This window comes from Microtus ochrogaster, assembly GCF_000317375.1.
Source record: "Microtus ochrogaster isolate Prairie Vole_2 chromosome 14 unlocalized genomic scaffold, MicOch1.0 chr14_random_2, whole genome shotgun sequence".
NCBI lineage: Eukaryota > Metazoa > Chordata > Mammalia > Rodentia > Cricetidae > Microtus > Microtus ochrogaster.
This window is the reverse complement of record NW_004949097.1, coordinates 3710745-3730003: the sequence shown is the minus strand read 5'-3', so window position 1 is coordinate 3730003 and position 19259 is coordinate 3710745. Positions and strand designations below refer to the sequence as shown.

Sequence of the window (19259 nt, the reverse complement as noted above, 5' to 3'; positions counted from 1 at the left end):
TTGTATCTCAGCTGCCCAGCAGTCTACCACTTTATATTTGAACCGAATTTCCCAAATGCAGTTGTTGCCAAAGGAGCAGCAGTGTCTTCAGAGAACTGATAGGAAACTCCGGAAATCGGAAATGTGAAGAAAGTAGTGGAGAATGTATAAAGGAGAGTTCTTGATGTTTATCCTAGTGGTAGAGTGCTTGTCTAGAATCCACAGGGCCCTAGGTGTTCCTTCTACATTACACACACACACACACACACACACACACACACACACACACACACACACGGAGAGAGAGACAGAGATGAACATCTGCATTTTTCTTACCTAGCCATCTGCAGGTGCTTCTTTCTAAGAATGACAAGGGTCACTAACAGCAGTCCAATTAAGAGTGTGCTGAGGATGGCCAGGACTGAGATCACCACCACGTTAGGGTTCATCTCTGTAACTAGAGAGAAAAGCCACATGTTGCTGTAGGTCACAGGACACAGAGATTGACAGAGCCATTCACAGACTTCCATCTATCCTTAGGAAGGTTGAGTTTATAATGAAGATGACAATGGCAACAACCATGTTTGTCTAAGGCAGCCATTGCCTTGCCTTCTGGTAGAGCGCTGGAGGCTGGCAGATGGTCCTTAGGTATGAGGAGGAACCGAGTCTGTTTCCTAGGTCTCCAGCACGCAGGATGCTCTTAGAAAGAAAAGCTGCAAGTGTGAACAGTATCCATGCGTGGCTTGCAACTATTTGAAAATTAAAAATCATTACCATGCATTACCATTGCTTAACATTCTCAAAAGCTTCAAAGGTGGCAGGTTCTTATTTTATGCCCATGAGTTTAGAGTCGGGAAGCACCGCTGTCTAGTTTTCTCTCCGCTAACAATGCATAGGAGCAAGGCATTAGCGAGCTGCCATCTGTGGTGGCATTTTACATGCTACCAGAAGCAGGCATCCTGACGATCTGTAGCCATATGCTCCGAGGTTTCCCATCTGCACAGACGCAGAGATTAAATCTATTAATAAGTTGGAGAGTCCCTAGGAGTGGGGTTGCTCTCATGTGCTTTCTCTGATGAATGGCCTGCTCATCACAGGATGCCAGAGGCAAGGGAGCAGGTTCCATGTCTTTATAGACATCTTCACCGTGAGCCAGGGGAGCTACATGTCCTCCATCGCAGGGCAGAAAGCATCAGAACTGATGGGCATGGTGGTACATCCTGTATCCGAGGACTTGGGAGGCTGAGGAAGGAGGGTGAGAGGTTTGCGGGCATTATGGACTATTTGGTGAGTTTAAGACCAGCCTGACTTAGATGATAACCATTTAAATCCCCACAGAACCAGTCCTCAATGTCTTGAGTACTTGCTATATGCTACCTCTGCTTGGGTTCGTGGCTGAGTGTTGAGAAGAGAGAAGAGAAGGCTAGTCAGCTCTATTTGAGAAGCACCTTATTTATTTCCCTTCCTTTTCACTTGTAAGTAAACTGGACAAGAATTTCACTGTTGCTCTAGGCCGCCAGGGAAAGGATAAGAATTAATAGACATTAAAGTATTTTTTAAAGTGTCACAGAAGCCAGGCATGGTGGCATAGACTGCAATTCCAACTTTTGAAGGAAGGGACGAGGCAGGAGAATTCCTATGAGTTCCAGGCCATGCAGGACTATATAGCGAGATCATGTATCAACTCTGTTCTTCAAAAACAAACCCAAACCAGAACAAACACACAAACAAAAACCTCAAAATCTGGGGAGAAAAAGTTTTGTGAGATGTGAGGAGAAACGTCATTAAAACACTGTCCATATCTACTTTCTTCTCTTCTTCTAACACATTAAATGTTAATAGCAAAGACTTCAAAACAAAACAAAGCAAAAGTCCATGTTACCCATCCCTGTACTCAGTAGCTAAATGCATGGCTAGTGTGAGGGACACAAAAGCAAACCCATTGTGCACTGCTGTCTTCATAGGTCTTCACAGATGGTCTGTAGTTCCTTCCATTAACAGTGTACATAACACAATGTAGGAAAAGAACGAGGAGGCCAGCATTGTTCCAGCCCTTGTATTAGTTACTAATTTTCCCATTAGTATAGCTGAAATAGCAGTGGTTTGGCTTTGACTTTAAGCAGGAATTGTAACTACTCTTTAACCAGGGTCAGCCAAGGACCAGTGAAGACGAGAGTGAGCTGATCAGGAGTCTGTGTACCAGTCTTGTGGATTCCAAGGATGGTGGCCTTGTTGATTATACCAGCCTTTTTACAGAATACATTAGGGCTTTCTGTATTTTCTCTTCTAACTTTCAAAATAACCTAGAATGGAGTGATGGGGGAGTGTCTTCTGTTTTGTGTTAATTTCATTGGTTAAATAAAGAGATTGCCTTGGCCCTGATAGGACAGAAAATTAGGTAGGTGGAGTAAACAGAACAGAATGCTGGGAGAAAGAAGCCGAGTCGCAGTCGCCATGATTCTCCCACCCGACACAGCTGTAGGTTAAGATCTTCCCTGATAAGCCACCTCGTAAGCTACACAGATTATTAAAAATGGGTTAGATCAATATTTAAGAGCTAGCCAATAAGAGACTGGAACTAATGGGCCAGGCAGTGTTTAAAAGAATACAGTTTCCATGTAATTATTTCGGGTATAAAGCTAGCTGTGCCGGCGGCCAGGTACCAGGAACATAGCCCTCTGCAGATATTACAACAATGGAGCTGGAAAGATGGTTCAACAGTTAAAAGCACTGATTGCTTTTGCAGAGAACCCGGATTTGGTTCTCAGCACCCACTTGTTGGCTCACAACCACCTCTATCTCAAGTTCCAGAGGATCTTATATCCTCTTCAGACCTCTGCAGGCAACAGGCATGTACATGGTGCACAGAAATCCATGCAGGGAAAAAAGTCATACTCATTAATAGAAAGAACTCCAATAACCCAAATCTAAAATTCAGATACTGTTATGCTATATTTACATGTTTAAAAAGATTTCAGGACAATCTACATCTTTTTCTAAGTCACCTGTTCTTCAGGATTGGAGCCAAGGGCTCCCTGAACCCATCTCTTGGGGTGTTGTTTATAGTAGAAGACCAGTTCCATTAAAAAGCAGACTATGTATTTTTAAAAGGAAACATTAAAGAAAATATAGAAACTTTTCAAGACCAGATTGCACAATTACCCATTGTGGAGACGGCTATGAACGTGGGGACGCTGGGACTGTTGTGGCTGAAGCTGGTGACGCTACAGTTGTAGGCAGTGGCTGGACGGAGGCTGGAGATGGTCACAACGTGGGAGGAAACAGCTATGGGTTCCTGGAGATATAGAAAAGAAAATTCATTTCGTGTCATCCTCGTTCATTTTGTCTTTAAAACTATTTTTCATATCAAGGAGGTTGTATGTAGAGTAGACGCAACTAAAAGATGGAAAAGGTTAACAGTGAAAAATCTCTTCCATGCCGCTCTGTCCCGTGAAAGCAGCCAACATTACTGGATGTTTTCCTCCTTGTACACCTTTGATGGAGGTATGGACGGAGAGGTCGTGTTGACAATTGTGAATGACTTCCACACTACTCTGTTTAGCTTTACCTGAGTCATCAGTATCTTCTTGTTAGCAGAGACTGTTCTTTTGTTTCACGGCCAATCAGACTCAAATAATCACACAGACACTATATTAATTACAACACTGGCCAATGGCTCAAGCATATTCCCGGCTGACTCTTACATCTTAAATTAACCCATTTCTATTAATCTGTGTATCACCATGAGGCTGTGGCCTACTGGAAAGGTTCCGGTGGGGGTCTTTCTCCTTTGGCAGCTACATGGCATCTCTCTAACTCTGCCCCGTCCCCTCTCTCTGTTTCTTTTTGGAGTTCCTGCCTGGCTTTACTCTGCTAACCCACTAGCCCAAATAGCTTTATTTATCAACTAATAAAAGCAGCACATATACAGAAGGACATCCCACATCATGTTTTGGCATTCTTACTACAAGTTTGTATTAAGCTGTTTAATCCTTTTTTAAATAAAAAAAATTAAAAACTACATGTGTGAATGTTTGTCTGTCTGTATATTTGGGTACTACATGCATTCATGCCTGCACAGACCAGAAGAGGGTACTGTATAACCCGGAGCTGGAGTTGCTGACAGTTGTGAGCAACTGTGTAGGTGCTGGGAAGTAAACCTCAGTTCCTGTAAGAGCAGCAGGTATTCTTAATCCCAAAACCATCTCCAGCTCCTGTGTTACTGTTTTTTAAGGAGTGCACACAAGTCCATGCAACGTTCATACTTGACCTCATCAGCATCCTACTGACGAAGGTTCAAGTGGTTTGTTGAGTTCTTTGTGTGCTATTGAAAACATGTTAAGTAAACAGCATCTTGCAGATATATATATATATATATATATATATATATATATATATATAGTACTTATGTATGTGTGATGGTTGATATTGATCACCAACTTGACAGAACCTACAATCACCTATGAGATGAGGGATTGTTTAGATTAGGTAATTTCTGCGCATGTCCCTGAGAGGTTATTGTGATTAGGCTAATTGACCTAAGAAGATCCACACCAAAGGAGAGTGGCACCAGTCTCTGAGCCTGGATCCTGGACTGCATTTAGAGAAGAAAGCTATCTGAAACAAAGACACTACAATTCTCTGCTTCCAGATTGCTGACGCAATGTGACCATCTGCCTCCAGCTTCTGCTGACAGTACTTCCCCACCGCAAAGGACTGTACCCCGAAATTATGAGTTAGAAGAGATACCTTCTCCTGCAAGTTGCTTTTGCTGGGGTTTTTTTGTCACTACTACAGGAAAAGCTAAAATGCTGCATATGGCGTACGTGCATGTATACACACCACACGCTGCATGGAAAGGCGTATATACATATGTAATCATACAGTCCCAGCAGTTGGTATTTGGTCACAAACCATGCCTTTGTAATACCGAAAACTATCGACAATCAACCCCTCCCAGGCCAGCTTACCTGCTCACTACTGTTGAGTGGAGAGGACTGTTTTCCTGCATTCCTTCTAACGCGGCATATTTGCCTGTAGGCTTTCCCAGTGAAAACTGTGTCTAGTAGTTTTATTTTGCAATTCTTATCATGAAGGAAGTTATCAATTTTTCATACGTTGAAGGTTCCTTTGTTCTTGGTTTCCTATGTGTTTGCTTAGGAGTGTTGCTTAGTATCTTTTATTTATTTATTTTTTACTTGTAGCGGTTCTCTATATATTAAGAGCCCAACCTGTTTGCCCACATTCTTTTTTGTCACACCCACCCAAAGCATGGTGAGAGAAGGTGCTCAGAAGCAAAAATTATCTCATTTTTAAGAAGAATAAATCGCTAACTTGGTGGGTCCGTGGAGAGGCAGTGACATATAAACTGCACAATGTAAACAATGAGTCAGTATGCCCCTCTTTTTCGAAAGAACATCCCCAAACCCTCCAGGCTAACAAGACAGCAGCCAACAGCACTGCTTTCCCGTCCCACCCACCACCTGTCCAGAAAAGAATTACAGCAGGGAGAGACAGACTTGCTGGCAGGACTAAACTGCCCCTAGTAGTTGGTCAGCCATTGTGTTTCCAGCGGAAGACATCACTACAGCTACAGAGAAGAAAATGCATCCATGGCAGGAGACTTCTTTTCCAAAAAGATTCATAGCACAGAGACAGGACTCAGCACAGATCAAAAGAGATAAATTTACTGATGCACCTATCAAAGGGGCCGAGGGATCAAGGCACATCATCTCCGCAAGCAGTGGAAAAAGTTGCTTGCCCAGCCATCCTCCTATTCTTCCTTCTCATGCACAAGGTCTTTATTTATTGAAAGAGCATCAATTATTCATGCTAGAAGAATTACTTGACCCCCTGCAGTGCGTGACTCCCTGTCCTTTTCCTCCCCCCACCTCTGGCTGCAAAGTCTTTTCTTCTCCGCCCCCCCCCCTTTCCTTCTCTTTTCTTTTTGTGAGTTAGTAACTCTCAGAGCTGAGTGTCCACTTTTCCTGCCCTTCTTCATGACCTGGAGAACCATAAAGTAGTTTATCACGTCTGCTCTATATGACCCCAAAGCTTTAACAATAAGCATGTCTCAGGGTTTTGTCTTTTAAATTATTTCGACAATATGACTCTTTGCTGGGGAACTTATATTTTACTTATTTCTCCATTTGCACCTGAACTGATATCTTTTATTTATAGTGTCTTTTTAAGTTTAAAATAAACAAAAATTAAATCAATTTACAAGTAATTAAAAGAAAAAATGAAGTCAAGTGTTTGATTCTACTATTTGTGTTCTCTCGAATACCTTTCAAAAACTGGGCAACTGATTCCTAACTGTTAAAATATAATTTCAATGTCATGGTCCTCATGAATATAGTCCATAAATACTGTTAACTTTTAAACTCTACAAAGCCCAAAAGAACGAGCAGACAGTTTTCACTTCTTGTACTTTCATGAAACAGAAAGTCTTTAGTTTGCTTCATTAGCCTTAACCAAAAGAAACCCAGAAGGAAAGTCGAGGCAATCAGTACCTGGAGTTTGGCATCATGGCTAGAGCCGAGCTGTTGACAGAGGACTTCAAAGAAATCAGCAACACCCTCTTCCACCCACAGAAGGGTCACGGATGTCTGTGTTTTGTTCACTGCGAAGAGTGATTTCGGAGGGGCTGGTTCTGAGGAAAGAACAAAAATTTTAAAAACAGAATTACATATATATATATTATCCTCATTTAGTAGCAAATGGGCCGGAGGTCCAAAGAACTCACAGGTAGGGAGATAAAAGCCTGTGTTCTACTGCCTTTGAGTAATATGCCCGTCCGCAAAGCCTGCCATCGACAACCAAAGGCAGAATGTTCTGTGTTCTTCCCCACTTGTGTTTCCAACTTCTCCTTTTGGACACTTCTGTTTTCTTCTTCAGCTTTATAACCAGAGTCTATTAATAGTGTCTGTGTCATCCATCCTGGAGTTAGCATTGTCCTGACAACACATAGCTTGGATGTGACACAGAAACAAACAAAGATGAAGAAGAAGACAGGAAAGATGGGGAGGGGGCTCTCGTTCCTAATGAGATGTTGATTGGGAATTAGCCTTCCCAAGTCTTCCTTTCTTTGGATACTTTTCTTGGGGAAAAAGATCAGATTCTTGAAACTTTAGTGAAAATTAAGAGAGATAAAACTGAAAAGATAACATAATTTTTTTTTTTTGTAAAAGGATGATGGAAGGGAACCAGATGCTTAATAACATGTTAAAGATAAGAGTTTTATCATAGGCTTTTTATCTTGATCAATAAATTAATACATCAGTCAAGGGCCCCACACTGTGCTATCTGGGCCACTTTCTGTTCCTTTCTAGTAATTGAGCCACAGGCTTGGTTGACGAGGTCCTGTGTTCTGGTAAGTTTTCTACACTCCTATCTTTCACTTCTGGATTTCTTCTTCCCTACTCATATCACTGTATTATGGATGCTGAGTTGTGATGCCGTGTTGGGTATATGCTGTGTTGTGGGTGCTGTGTCGTGGATGCTGTGTGGTGATGCCGTGTGGTGATGTTATGGTGGATGTTGCGTTGTGATGCTGTGTGGTGATGCTGTGTTGTGATGTGGTGTGGTGATGCCGTGTGAAGATGCTGTGATCTGTCTTTCTAGACCCTCCAGTAGTAGTTGCACTCCTGGTCTGAAGCTAGGTCCTTGTTATCTGCTGGCAGTTACCCTCGACATCGCTTGCCTGGACATACAATATCATCCCCCTCTAAGTTGAGCTGTCAATGTGCTGTCCCGTCTGCACCTCCCTTTCAGACAGCCAGATCTCTGCTGCAGGTCTCCCTCTCTTGTTAGCTGTACTTCTTCCCACTTTATGTCCCAATTTCTGAATCTCGCCCTAGTCCTGGATTTTTTCCAGAGCTTGAATGTCCAGGGAAACTGTTGACCCCTCCAGATCTTTCCGGTCAGTTTGGGCTTCCTTTGTAGAGCCGGTAAAGAAACACGTATTTACAAGTAGAAATCCTTGCAGGTGGCCTGAACGTGAGTCATTTTCCAGTGAGAAAGTGACAACTGTGGGTGTGTGGGCTGAAGGAGAGAAAAGATGAGTCAGCTTTGGACAGTGAAAACCACAGGATGTCAGGGTCTCCTTTTCCTTGGCAAGCTTACCCACTCCTCCGGGCAGGATACAGTCTCACTTCTCTTCTGAAGAAAAGGGACAGATGAAGCCTCAAGTGTCAGAGGTCAACATCTCTACTCACATCTGTCACTGCTGACAGGACTTTGAGATACATGTAAGACCTCCAGTGATTTGTGCAGCTTAAAACCGGGCCCTTGGGAGCAAATGCACGTGGTTGGGACAGTACTGGATAAAGCTAGGCTTCTTTCTCTTCTAAAAATATGTACTACAAAGTCACTCATAACAGCATGCACCCGTGATCTTAGCAGTGGTGGTGTAGAAGCAGAAAGACCTGGAGTTCAAGGCCAGCCTCAGTTATGCGGTGAATTTGAGGCCAGTCTAGGTTATATGAAAACGCGTCTTAAAAACCAACCTAACATAAAACAGACAGATAAAAGGAAGTAGTTAAGTTTGGTAAACTGATTGCCACTCAAGCACCAGGACCTGGGTTCAGATGCCCAGCATCTACACACAAAGTCAGGCATGGTGGCCTGCGACTTCAGCATTGAGGAGACAAATACAGGCAGATCCCTGGAGCTTTCTGGAATCAGCAAGCTCTTGGGTGAATGATGAGACCTTGTCTCAAAAAGATATATAGAGAGTGATTGGAAAAAGTCAGTTGGCTTCTGACCTCTATACACCTCCCAACACATGCCCATACACACATGTGTGCACATTCATATGAATCATGTGGGCGGTCTTTCTGTCTATGTGTTCCTTTTATTGGTTAATGAATAAAGAACTGCTTTGAGCCTATGGCAAGGGCAGAACAGAACTAAGCAGGAAAAGCTAGGCTGTATGCTGGGAGAAAGGGCAGAGTCAGAGAGAATCCATGGAGCCACTGCTAGAGTCAGACGTTGGGAATTTTAGTTGGTAAGCCACAGCCAAGTGGTGATACAGAGATTAATAAACATGGGTTATATTAAGGTGTAAGAGCTAGCCAATAAGAAGCTAGAGCTAATAGGCCAAGCCGTGATTTAATCAATACGGTTTCTGTGTGATTATCTCTGGTCTAAGCTAGCCAGACAGCCAGGAACTAACTAGTGACCTCCCTCCAAAATATGAATTTGCACATAACACAACACAACACTACACACAGTGTTATCAAGCACCTCGTACAGAACTTGGACAGGATGGAAGACAGCAATGCTAATTTAATTTATACTGATCATGAGAGGATCAAGCTGCTGCCTCTGAACTTAGAGTTGGTGCCTTGGGATCCTCCAGCAAATCCCTTCTTTCACTTGGAGGTTACAAAGGAAATAATTAGGTGTAACACTTAGTCTTGAAGCAGAACATAATGTCTTGAATGTCCCAAATTCATCCTTTTCTACCAATCTACATTCTTTCTTTCTTTTTTATTAGGTAGGGGGGCACAGAGGAGCGAGATGGGGACTGTCCCATTTTGGAAATCACTATGTGCCTAGACTGCCTTTATACTCATGGCAAACCTTCTGCCTCAGCTTCTCAAATGTGGGGATTAAATGTGACAGGATGTCCCACTTACTGCTTATTTTAATGTCACGCATTGATGTAACTGTCCACTGAATGGTATTTATGAGGTGTCATTATATCCAAAGTGCAGACGGGCTCCCCACTGTCTACATTTTTTCTTTTTAAATGTGATGGGTTTTACACACATGGCATTGGTAGTAAGAGGATTTAGTAGTATTGCTATGAAAAAGCATCTCTCTGACTGATGGGGGGAAAAAATCTATTTTCAGTCTCCAGCCTCAGTGTGAAGAGTTTTCTAGAATTTTTTTATGTCCAAAATTCAAATTGAGAGTCTGTTCCATGTGTGTTATAATGAAGTTTTCTACAGTAGAATAGGTCCTATAAATTATTCTCAACTTTGCCAAAGCATCTCCCACATAAGCAGTGGAGGCTAAGTAGAGGCATCATGATGCTCAAGTTGATGGCAGCAAAATCTGCCAAAGAAAGCACTGGAGTAAGGAGAGAAATTGTTAAGGATGGTAAGTATGCCATAAAAACTGGAAGAGGGAAGTTTGGTTTAAGCAACAGGAGTCTGTCAGATTTGGGACTCTCTAGATTCTTCTCATTGACCTAGGAAGACTCTTTCAGATTTCAATCAGTAATTTGAATATTTAAAAAAAAATGCTGAGATATCTATCTATCTTATCTATCTATCTATCTATCTATCTATCACTTGGTCAAGCACTTAGCATCTGAAAATGTTATAAATTATTAATTAGAGACTGAAGAGATGTGTTAGTGGTTAAGAGCTAGTTACTCTTCAAGAGGACTCAACTTCAATTCCCAGCACCCTCATTGAGGTTAACAACTGCCTGTAACTCCAATCCCAAGGGATCTGGCATCCTCTTCTGGCCTCTGGAGGCAACAGATACTGTATGGTACAGACATGCATGCAGACAAAGCACCCATAAAAAAATCTTATTAACAATGGGTGTGAGGAAGTACTCATTAAATTCCTGACATACCAAATAAGTTTTTTTTTAAAAAAAATACTCTTGTCCATAATCAAACCAAGTCTTTAAAGATTTCTCATTCACATCAAAGTTTTTATGACTGAGATTAAGAATGGCAAATTGATGTCCTAAAATCCAGTTTTTAAAAAGAGAAGCGAAAGCCACAGAGTAGGTATTGGAGGGTCCTCCCATGTCTGTTATATGGCTGCCAAAAGAAGGAAGGCTTTAGAAAAACAAATTCCCTAATCCAGTAAAATGTAAAAAGCATCTGCACACAAGGTCCGGGCCTCTGTCTCCAGCTCCTGGCTGGGTGCTGTGTGAAGACCATCACATCTCTTGGCTCCAGCTTGACCACACGTTGCCGTGTGTAGTCTTCTGGCAATCAAGCTGAGGGATTTCTCATTTCTGGTGTCTTGCACGTGTGTGTGGCCTGGGAAAGTGGAACTTCACAAGGGTGGTTTACTAGGGTGGAGCTGGGTTTTTCTCTCCCTTCATTGGCTGCTCCATCCTACCCTCTCTTCCTAGAATCTTCTTGCTGTTCAGTCTCCGCGTGCTGGAATGTGGGCCACACCCAGAGCTTCTCACTTCTGTCTCTAATCAGTACGGGTGCTCTAACTCATCCAGACATCCCAGAGCAGAAATTCCTTGTGATCTCTGGACATGGATTGATTATCTCTTTGCTGGACACATGTGCTTTGATTTTCTATAGTTTTAACTCTCTCTGTCTCTCTCTGTCTCTCTCTCTGTCTCTCTCTCTCTGTCTCTCTCTCTGTCTCTCTGTCTCTCTCTCTCTCTCTCTCTCTCTCTCTCTCTCTCTCTCAAGTTTGAAGCTCTTAACACCTCCCCATTCACCCTTTCACGGCCCCTGCTTTTCTCTGGGTCTCACTGAATTGCACAACCACGAAACAGAGTTTCTCAAGAGCCAAGCTGAGGCATCATTCTTACTTTTTCTCTCTCTCTCACTTCCTACATCTGTCCCAAAAGAAAGTTCTGGAGTCCCATCCTTCAAAATGACTCCTGAATCCTTTCCAATTCTCTATTACAGTTATCTTAACTGAAGTAGTTCTCGTTTCTCATGGAATTTAACTAAATCACAGTGATCTTGCCCATATTAAGACAACTAACCTCTTTAAGTAAGTTGTTGACTCAACTCAGCTCTCTTTTTATTCTGACGTGTGCATGTGTGTGTGAGAGAGGGAGAACGAGAGGGTGTGTGTGTGTGTGTGTGTGTGTGTGTGTGCGTGCACATCATGCATGTGTATAGATAGAGCCAGAAGACTGTGTTGGGAGTTTTCCATTTCCCTCTGCCTAGGAACCCAGGGCTTTCTTCTTCTAAACTAAGTTGAAGCCAGCAAACCCCTATGATCGACATGTCTCCACGTCCCTTGGTGCTAGTGTGGGGGCCAAAGTTATGCTTTCAGTTTCAATTACTGTTCCTAAGAGATCCATGAAGCAAACATGCCTCTAGCCTGTAAGCCCCTTGCCCAAAGACAGATACTGAGGTGCTGGTGGCTGCTGTTCATGTGAGATAACAAACCACGTGTTTTCACTCCCCTAGACAAGCTTGTTTGACTCAAAAACACTGGATATGCTTAATGCAGGTGGGAGGTACACACACATGAACTACATCAAGTTATATGCTCGCCCCTGATTGGACTTGGTGGGAAACACATAGCCTTATGGGTTTGCCTTTCTAAGCCTCTGCAAATGTGACTCGCTGTCATTTTCTGGGAACCCCAGAATGGATCTGCCTAGAGCCCACCATCCTGGCCAGTATTTAATTAAAGCTTGCTTCAAATTTGGCTCAAAACTATGGTAGAGGTCTCATTCTTTCATGGTGGGGTTAACACAAGATTACTGGTGGCCTGGTTTTGTGGTTGTGGGCACTGCACTGTGGTTCTCACAATTGAGGAACAGGCCCTCTTAACCACCGGGCTGCCTCTCCAGCCCTTCCGTACTACTTTGTCCCTCAAGTCACCAGAGTTGTTATTTTAAATATCAGTTCTCTCAACGACTTCCCATTGCTCTGAAACTAAAACCCACCCCCACACCTTGAAAGTCCTCTGTGCCTTCTCCCTCCATCTGTCATGCTTCCCGACCATGTTGTGGTTTTTGTCACTTAGGCCTCAGCTCCCACAGCTTCTTCGCAGGAAGCTTTCACCCCAGCGTCACTCCAGCCCACAGAACCAGGCTTTAATGTTTTCTGAAGTATTTGTTAGGGCTCCCTCCTCCCCTACAGCATAAACTGATGGACAGAAACAAAAGCAGCCCCTTGAGGTTCATGGTTCATGCCTCCGTGTCTCAGGTCTAAGCAAAGGTTAGAGCTTCACTCACCGCCTCTTCTATAAGGCTTAAAGATGGATTCCAACAATGTATGAATGCATACCAATGGATTCACACAAGTGTATCTTTTCTGAGCTGGCCCATCTTTCTAGTGCACTCATTTAATCTATGGGGAAATGAAACTTGCTAATGAAATGATTGTCCTGACACAGCACAAACCATTGTTGAGATAAAACTTTTGTGGGTTTTGTCGATGTGACAATCAAAAAGGGTTGGTAATTTTTTTCAAAAAAACACAACCCCAACTTTATATCCACTCATATGTCCTCTTGGTGAACGTCTATTATATTGGACACACTGGCACTTTATTTCCACATAAGTAGACTCTACCCAACACTACTGTATTGGACAGAGGCCTCAGTCACAGAGAAGTGAGCTGCAGGCTAGTCCAAACAATTTTGCTCTGAAGTTTAACAGTAATTTTCTGATTTGAACAAACTCTGGAAACATCTGTATGCTAAACCTGTATTTTCTACAAAGTAGAATCAATACAATGTCTATAAAGGCAAAGATGGATGCAACCAAGAAACACAAAATGGCTTGAACAAAAGTGTCACAAAACAACCCCTCCCAATGGCTTCAGTTCAGTGATGAAAAGTTCTTCCATTTTCCTGAAACTCACAGCTTGCTTTGGCTAAATAGTAACTAGAATATTATATAACTCCGAGGGCACAGTCCCATTTCCATTTGGCAATGTCTATTGAACAGCAAAGAATTGTGCTGGAAAAAAAAAAAAAACCTGAAGGACTTTACAAAGCACGACGTCATGGTTACCAAAAGCCAGACATCTTCAAAAGAGACAAGTTGGATTATTTAGCTACCTGCCAATAATGAGAGGTCTGTCTATATGACTCATCTTGCTTTCAGAGAAGACCAAGATGGATGCAGCACTCCACCTGATACCCATGCACAGAATAGGAAGTTTATAAACTTTGAAGGTTTTGATGTTGTGGAAATGATTTTTCTGGAATTCTACTTTTCATCTTGAAATACACAAAGGAACTTTCTCACTATGTTTAGATAATTCTATCAGGGAAATACGGAGGCTCAAAACCACATGATGAGGGTTGGAGAGATGGCTCAGAGGTTGAGACCTCTTGCTCTTCCAGAGGACCCAGGTTCAATTCCTAACACCCAGTTGGGGCCTCACAATTATCTGTAACACCATTACCAGGGGATCTGACACCCTTTCAGCCTTTACAGGCACTGTATGCTTGTGACAGACATATATGCAGTTGGAAAACCCATATACATAAAGTGAATAATTAAAAAATTCAACAACACACCTGATAAACAAGAAACCATCGCTGTTTAAACTGTCACTTTTCTGAGTAGGTTTAATGATGCCAGTCCATACCTTCAACCAGAGATACTCCATAAAATGGGAATGAGGTAAGTAATAAACCCACTGAAAATTTTCCTGTGGCATGACCACCTCTGAACTTTCATTTTAAGGACAACTGGAAAACCCAATGGCATAGAGGAAATAGTTAGGACCCAAGAAACACTAACAGTTCCACAAGACAACCCCTGGGTTTGGGGAAAGTGAGGTACTGGGGTCGTGGGCACAGCTCTCAGGTCTGTCATTACACTTACCTGCAAGTTGGTTTTGAACAAACCTTTCAGCCTGTGGACAATATTAGAGAGCATAGCTGGAATCATGGGAAAGTGGTTTGTTTTCTCGTTGGACAGATCATGCGTGCTGGAAGGTGTTGCCTTCTTTATTCCTACCACCCATGTGCAGTTTCTGGAAAGAGTGGCATGTCTGCAGTGTCTGAAATGGACACTACCTGGATCCTCAGTAGGGACAGTACTGCCCCCTTGAGGGTGTTTTGAAGTTTGCAAAAATAATTTCCATAGCCACAGCAAAAGGAGTTAATGATTAAATTGTGTTGGGTCACACATGATTTTCTTTAAATTTTCAATAATTATATTACTTGATCACTGTGTGTGTGTGTGTGTGTGTGTGTGTGTGTGTGTGTGTGTGTGTGTGTGTGTGTACAGTATGTGCCAAAATACTTGTGTAGAAGTCAGAGGACAACTTTGGGGAATTGGTTCCTTTCTTCCATCATGTTGGTCCCAAGGATACAATTCAGGGCATTGTGCCTGGCCACAGGTGCTTTTATCTACTGAACCATCTGGTCAATCACCTTGTGACTTTCTAATACGATACCAGAATAAACCCACCTTGAATAGAAATTGTACATGCTTTTCTATTTCATGATATTAAACATTTGTAAGGAATTAAGTAAATTAACTTTTAAAAAGTTGTCATAAATAATGATTTTTAGCATCAAGGTACAATTTTAAAATTACTCATCACTTCCCTTCTGCTTGTAGCATCTGTGTCTCAGCAAAGATCTCTTTTGCCATGTGTATGAGAATCAGAGAGCTCAGACGTGGAGGTGAAGAGGAATGACCTTACTGGGAATGCTGAAGAAAATGCTGTTTTGTTGGAGATTCTTTTTTCTTTAATTTTTTTTTTTGGTTTTACATTTCTTTCTTTATTGGGGAATGGGGAAACATGATGCCACAACATACATGTCTGAGGACAACTTGCAGGTGTCCGTTCTCTCCTTTCTCTACCTGGATTCTAGGGATTAAACTCTGTCAGATTGGCAGTGAGCACTTATCTGCTAGCTGGCTCCCCAGACCTTCGTTTCTGATTTCCTAGCATTTCTAACAGTACCTTCCTGATGACAATACAACTCCAGGGTATTTGTGCTTCTAGTGAGCTGTGCCTGCGTGAGCCTCTTTACTCATAGCTACTGATGTGAGCATAAGCAATAACAGAAATGTTTTGAAATTCCCATGAACACATTCGAGCACAAGCAAGGAGTTAGTGTGTGTCTGAAACAGATATAGCAGCAAGTTGTAGTAACTATTTAGAAAATGTATTTGCTTTTTGTCCTACTACACATTTTAATTTTGAAACGCACACACAAAATGCTGAACTTTCTGCTGCCAGCCTTGGATAGTGATGCGATGCATTTACTTTCTGTTTCATGTAGTTTGTGACAGCATGTCACCCTGTCACCCAGGCTCGGCTGGATCCCTCCTGCCTTCAGCATGTATTTGCTTCTATGTGACTATGTTTACAGTAATGATGCCCCAGAAGTCTACCATACAACTCTCTGCCAGCTCACCCATGGCCAATGAGAGAGAGACACTTCCCAAAGTTCCTTTCCCTATCAAAAATGAAATGTGGTCTTACTACATGATAGAGTTTTCAGTGACTTATTGTTGTGATTGCATGTACTTACTGGGAGCAGTGTTAGGCAAACTGTAAAGTGCCTTCGGTATGTAAGGATCAAGTTGGGCTTATTGGCATACCCACGTCATTATTTCTTTGTGTTTAGAGCCTTAGAGCCCCTCTCTGCCACCTCATAATAAAATACATCAGGTTACTGGAAGTAGTACCAGCTTCCTGTGCTCTTTACCGTGGTCTGCTACCTCTCCAGTTAGAGCAGTTTTCCTGGGTGTCTTCCTACATGCTAACACTTCTACATGTTTCTTGCACTCACTGTAACTTCTGCTTTATTCTAGGCCATACTCATGTTCATGCTTGCTCAGTTATTTATGAGGAATTAATTAACCTTAACATTGATTCCTTTCTTTATTTTTTAAGGATTTCTTTTATTGCATTTTTTGTGTGTGTTTGTACGTGTGTGTGTGTGTGTGTGTGTGTGTGTGTGTGTGTGTGTGTGTGTGTGTGTGTGTGCAGGTGTCCACAGTGGCCAGAAGGGGCAATGGAAGCTGTTTGTGAACTCTCTGGTATGGGGTGCTGAGATCTAAGTCCTCACAGAGAGTAGTAAGCACTTAGCCCCTGGGCCGTTTCTCCAGACTCCCTTTCCCTACTTTTTATATTCCTTGTCTGGACTTCTGCTGATCTCTTCACTTTTCTTAAAGCCCATGTTTGCTATGCATAAGCATCATGCAGTCCCATCAGAGGAAATAGCTGTGTCTGAACACACCTGCAGAGAGCCTATATTAAGTAACAAATAGATGGAATCTTCTCTTGGCTAATGAGAGTGAGTCTGTCTTTCCCTTTGAGTTCCCTGTTAAACATTATTTTCCTTTTATGTTTATTTTATTGGAATTATGAAAGGATGCTAACTTTAATAAAGTCAAGATACTTTATTCAACCTAAATTACTAATGGATACTGGTGTGGGTGGTCCTTCTGTCTGTGTATTGCTTTTCTTGGTTAATGAATAAAGAAACTGCCTTGGCCTGCTGATAGAGCAGAACTTAGGTAGGCAGGGAAATCAGACCTGAATGTTGGAAGGAAAAAAGGTTGAGTGGGGGAGAGATATCACAGAGCCCACCAGAGACAGACACTGGGAATTTTACCTGGTAAGCCACAGCCTCCTGGTGATACACAGATTAACAGAAATGGGTTAAATTAATATAAGAGTTAGACAATAAGAAGCTAGAGCTAATGGGCCGAGCAGTGATTTAAATAATACAGTTTTTGTGTGGTTATTTCTGTTCTGGGTAGCAGAAACGAACAAGCAGACCCTCCTCCTATAAATTGGTGTCCACATGGCATACTAAATCCACATAAAACCTGAGAGGGCTTGAAAAGGAATTTTAGACAAAAAAAATTTACAGAGTTTAACACATCGTCTTGCTGTTTGCTGGCAGCTTGCTGCTGCTCCTTTAAGAGAGATTTTCCTAACTCAGCTGCAGCAGAAAAAACTGACCTCTGACTCTTTCAGGCAGGAGATCTGGCTACAGAGCATTTGAACTGGGTTTATGAGCTGCGTGCTGCAACTTGCTTGATGGCAACATGGACCAGCTTTGTGCCTGGAACTGGGATGGTGTGCGTGTCTCAGAGGCACAAGTGGCTCCACCATGCTGGACTGTGCAGACCTAGCAGGCAGTACCATATATTCCATAGTAATAGCACAGCTTAAATTTTAGATTGGGCAGGTAAGCTGGAACTGCCATATTTTCTCTAATAATGGCATAGCTTAAGTTTTAAGAAGAGCAAAAGCAGTCCTGGACAGAAAATAATTACATATATGCAATAAAGATAAATCCAGATGAATTCATAGTGTTGGATAAATGTACGTAGGCTTGGGAGAGAGAAGAAAGAGTACAGAAAGCTGAAAAAGTAATAAAAAAGTCTTTTAAGAGACAGTACAGATAATCATAGATTAAAAGGAGTAAACAAAATAAACAATGTAAAAATGGAAAATTCACAGAGTCTGGATTATGTATATTATTGTGCTTTCTTTGAATTTTTTTGACTGTGAACGAGTTAAGTACAGAGACATTTCATTGTATGGGCTGCTAAGCTAAACCAGCATGTATATCATAAAGGTATCTTGACTTCAAAATTTGGGAATAAGGATATGGTGCTTTGAAAAAGAGTTTCTTCTTTTGTCTCCACAGAGGATGAGAACCTGTGGATTCATTCCAGGCTAATGTGGTTTGATATACCGAGACCCCCTGAAAAGTTGCTGTTAACACCTCCACAAAGAAATTACTTCACCAAACTGCTGACTGAGATGAACCTAGCACATAGGATCCACCATGAAAGACCTTATTAACAGCAACCCCAAACAGCATGAAGTAGTATGAACAGAACTACACCCATATTCCCAAATACTGTTTATAATTGTTTGTTTACATTTAAAGGGTGATATGCTATAGAGGTTTGCCTTGGTATGCATCTTGGTTTATTGACACAAATTTAAGGTCAATTTATATATGTGTGTGTGTGTGTGTGTGTGTGTGTGTATGTGTTTCTGATCTTGATTAAGGTATTGTGTTTGTGTAGCTCATTTAAAACTGTAATGTCTAATTAAGAAATGTAAGTTAACAGATAATCATCTATAATAGTCAAGCTTGTAGTCATGTTGGTTAGATTTTTTAGTTGTATAGAGATATATTTCAGATGGATAGGCATTTTTCAAACCTTTCAAAGACTACAGAATATGGCATTTAATATGTTTAAGGAAGTCATGCTCAACTTCCTTAGTGATCAGGGAAGTGCAAATCAAGACAACTTTAAGATACCATCTTACACCTGTCAGAATAGCTAAAATCAAAACACCAATGATAGCTTTTGCTGGAGAGGTTGTGGAGTAAGGGGTACCCCCATCCATTGCTGGTGGGAATGCAAACTTGTGCAACCACTTTGGAAAGCAGTGTGGCTGTTTCTCAGGAAATTTGGGATCAACCTACCCATGGACCCAGCAACACCACTCTTGGGAATATACCCAAGAGATGCCTTATCATACAACAAAAGTATATGCTCATCTATGTTTATAGCAGCATTGTTTGTAATAGCCAGAACCTGGAAACAACCTAGATGCCCTTCAATGGAAGAATGGATGAAGAAAGTAT

General features: G+C 41.9%; 1 protein-coding gene across 2 annotated transcripts in view; it reads right to left on the bottom strand.

Moving 5' to 3' along the window:
• Window positions 1-19259, bottom strand: part of Ptpro (protein tyrosine phosphatase, receptor type O) — a 204392-nt gene that overhangs the window by 43862 nt on the left and 141271 nt on the right. For both annotated transcript variants that reach the window (XM_026787925.1, XM_026787926.1), the window contains exons 13-15: window positions 6492-6631; window positions 3142-3274; window positions 316-436 (exon numbers count right to left, since the gene is read on the bottom strand). In XM_026787925.1, the coding sequence (XP_026643726.1) occupies window positions 316-436; window positions 3142-3274; window positions 6492-6631 (394 nt within the window). The remainder of the gene's footprint in view (window positions 1-315; window positions 437-3141; window positions 3275-6491; window positions 6632-19259) is intronic.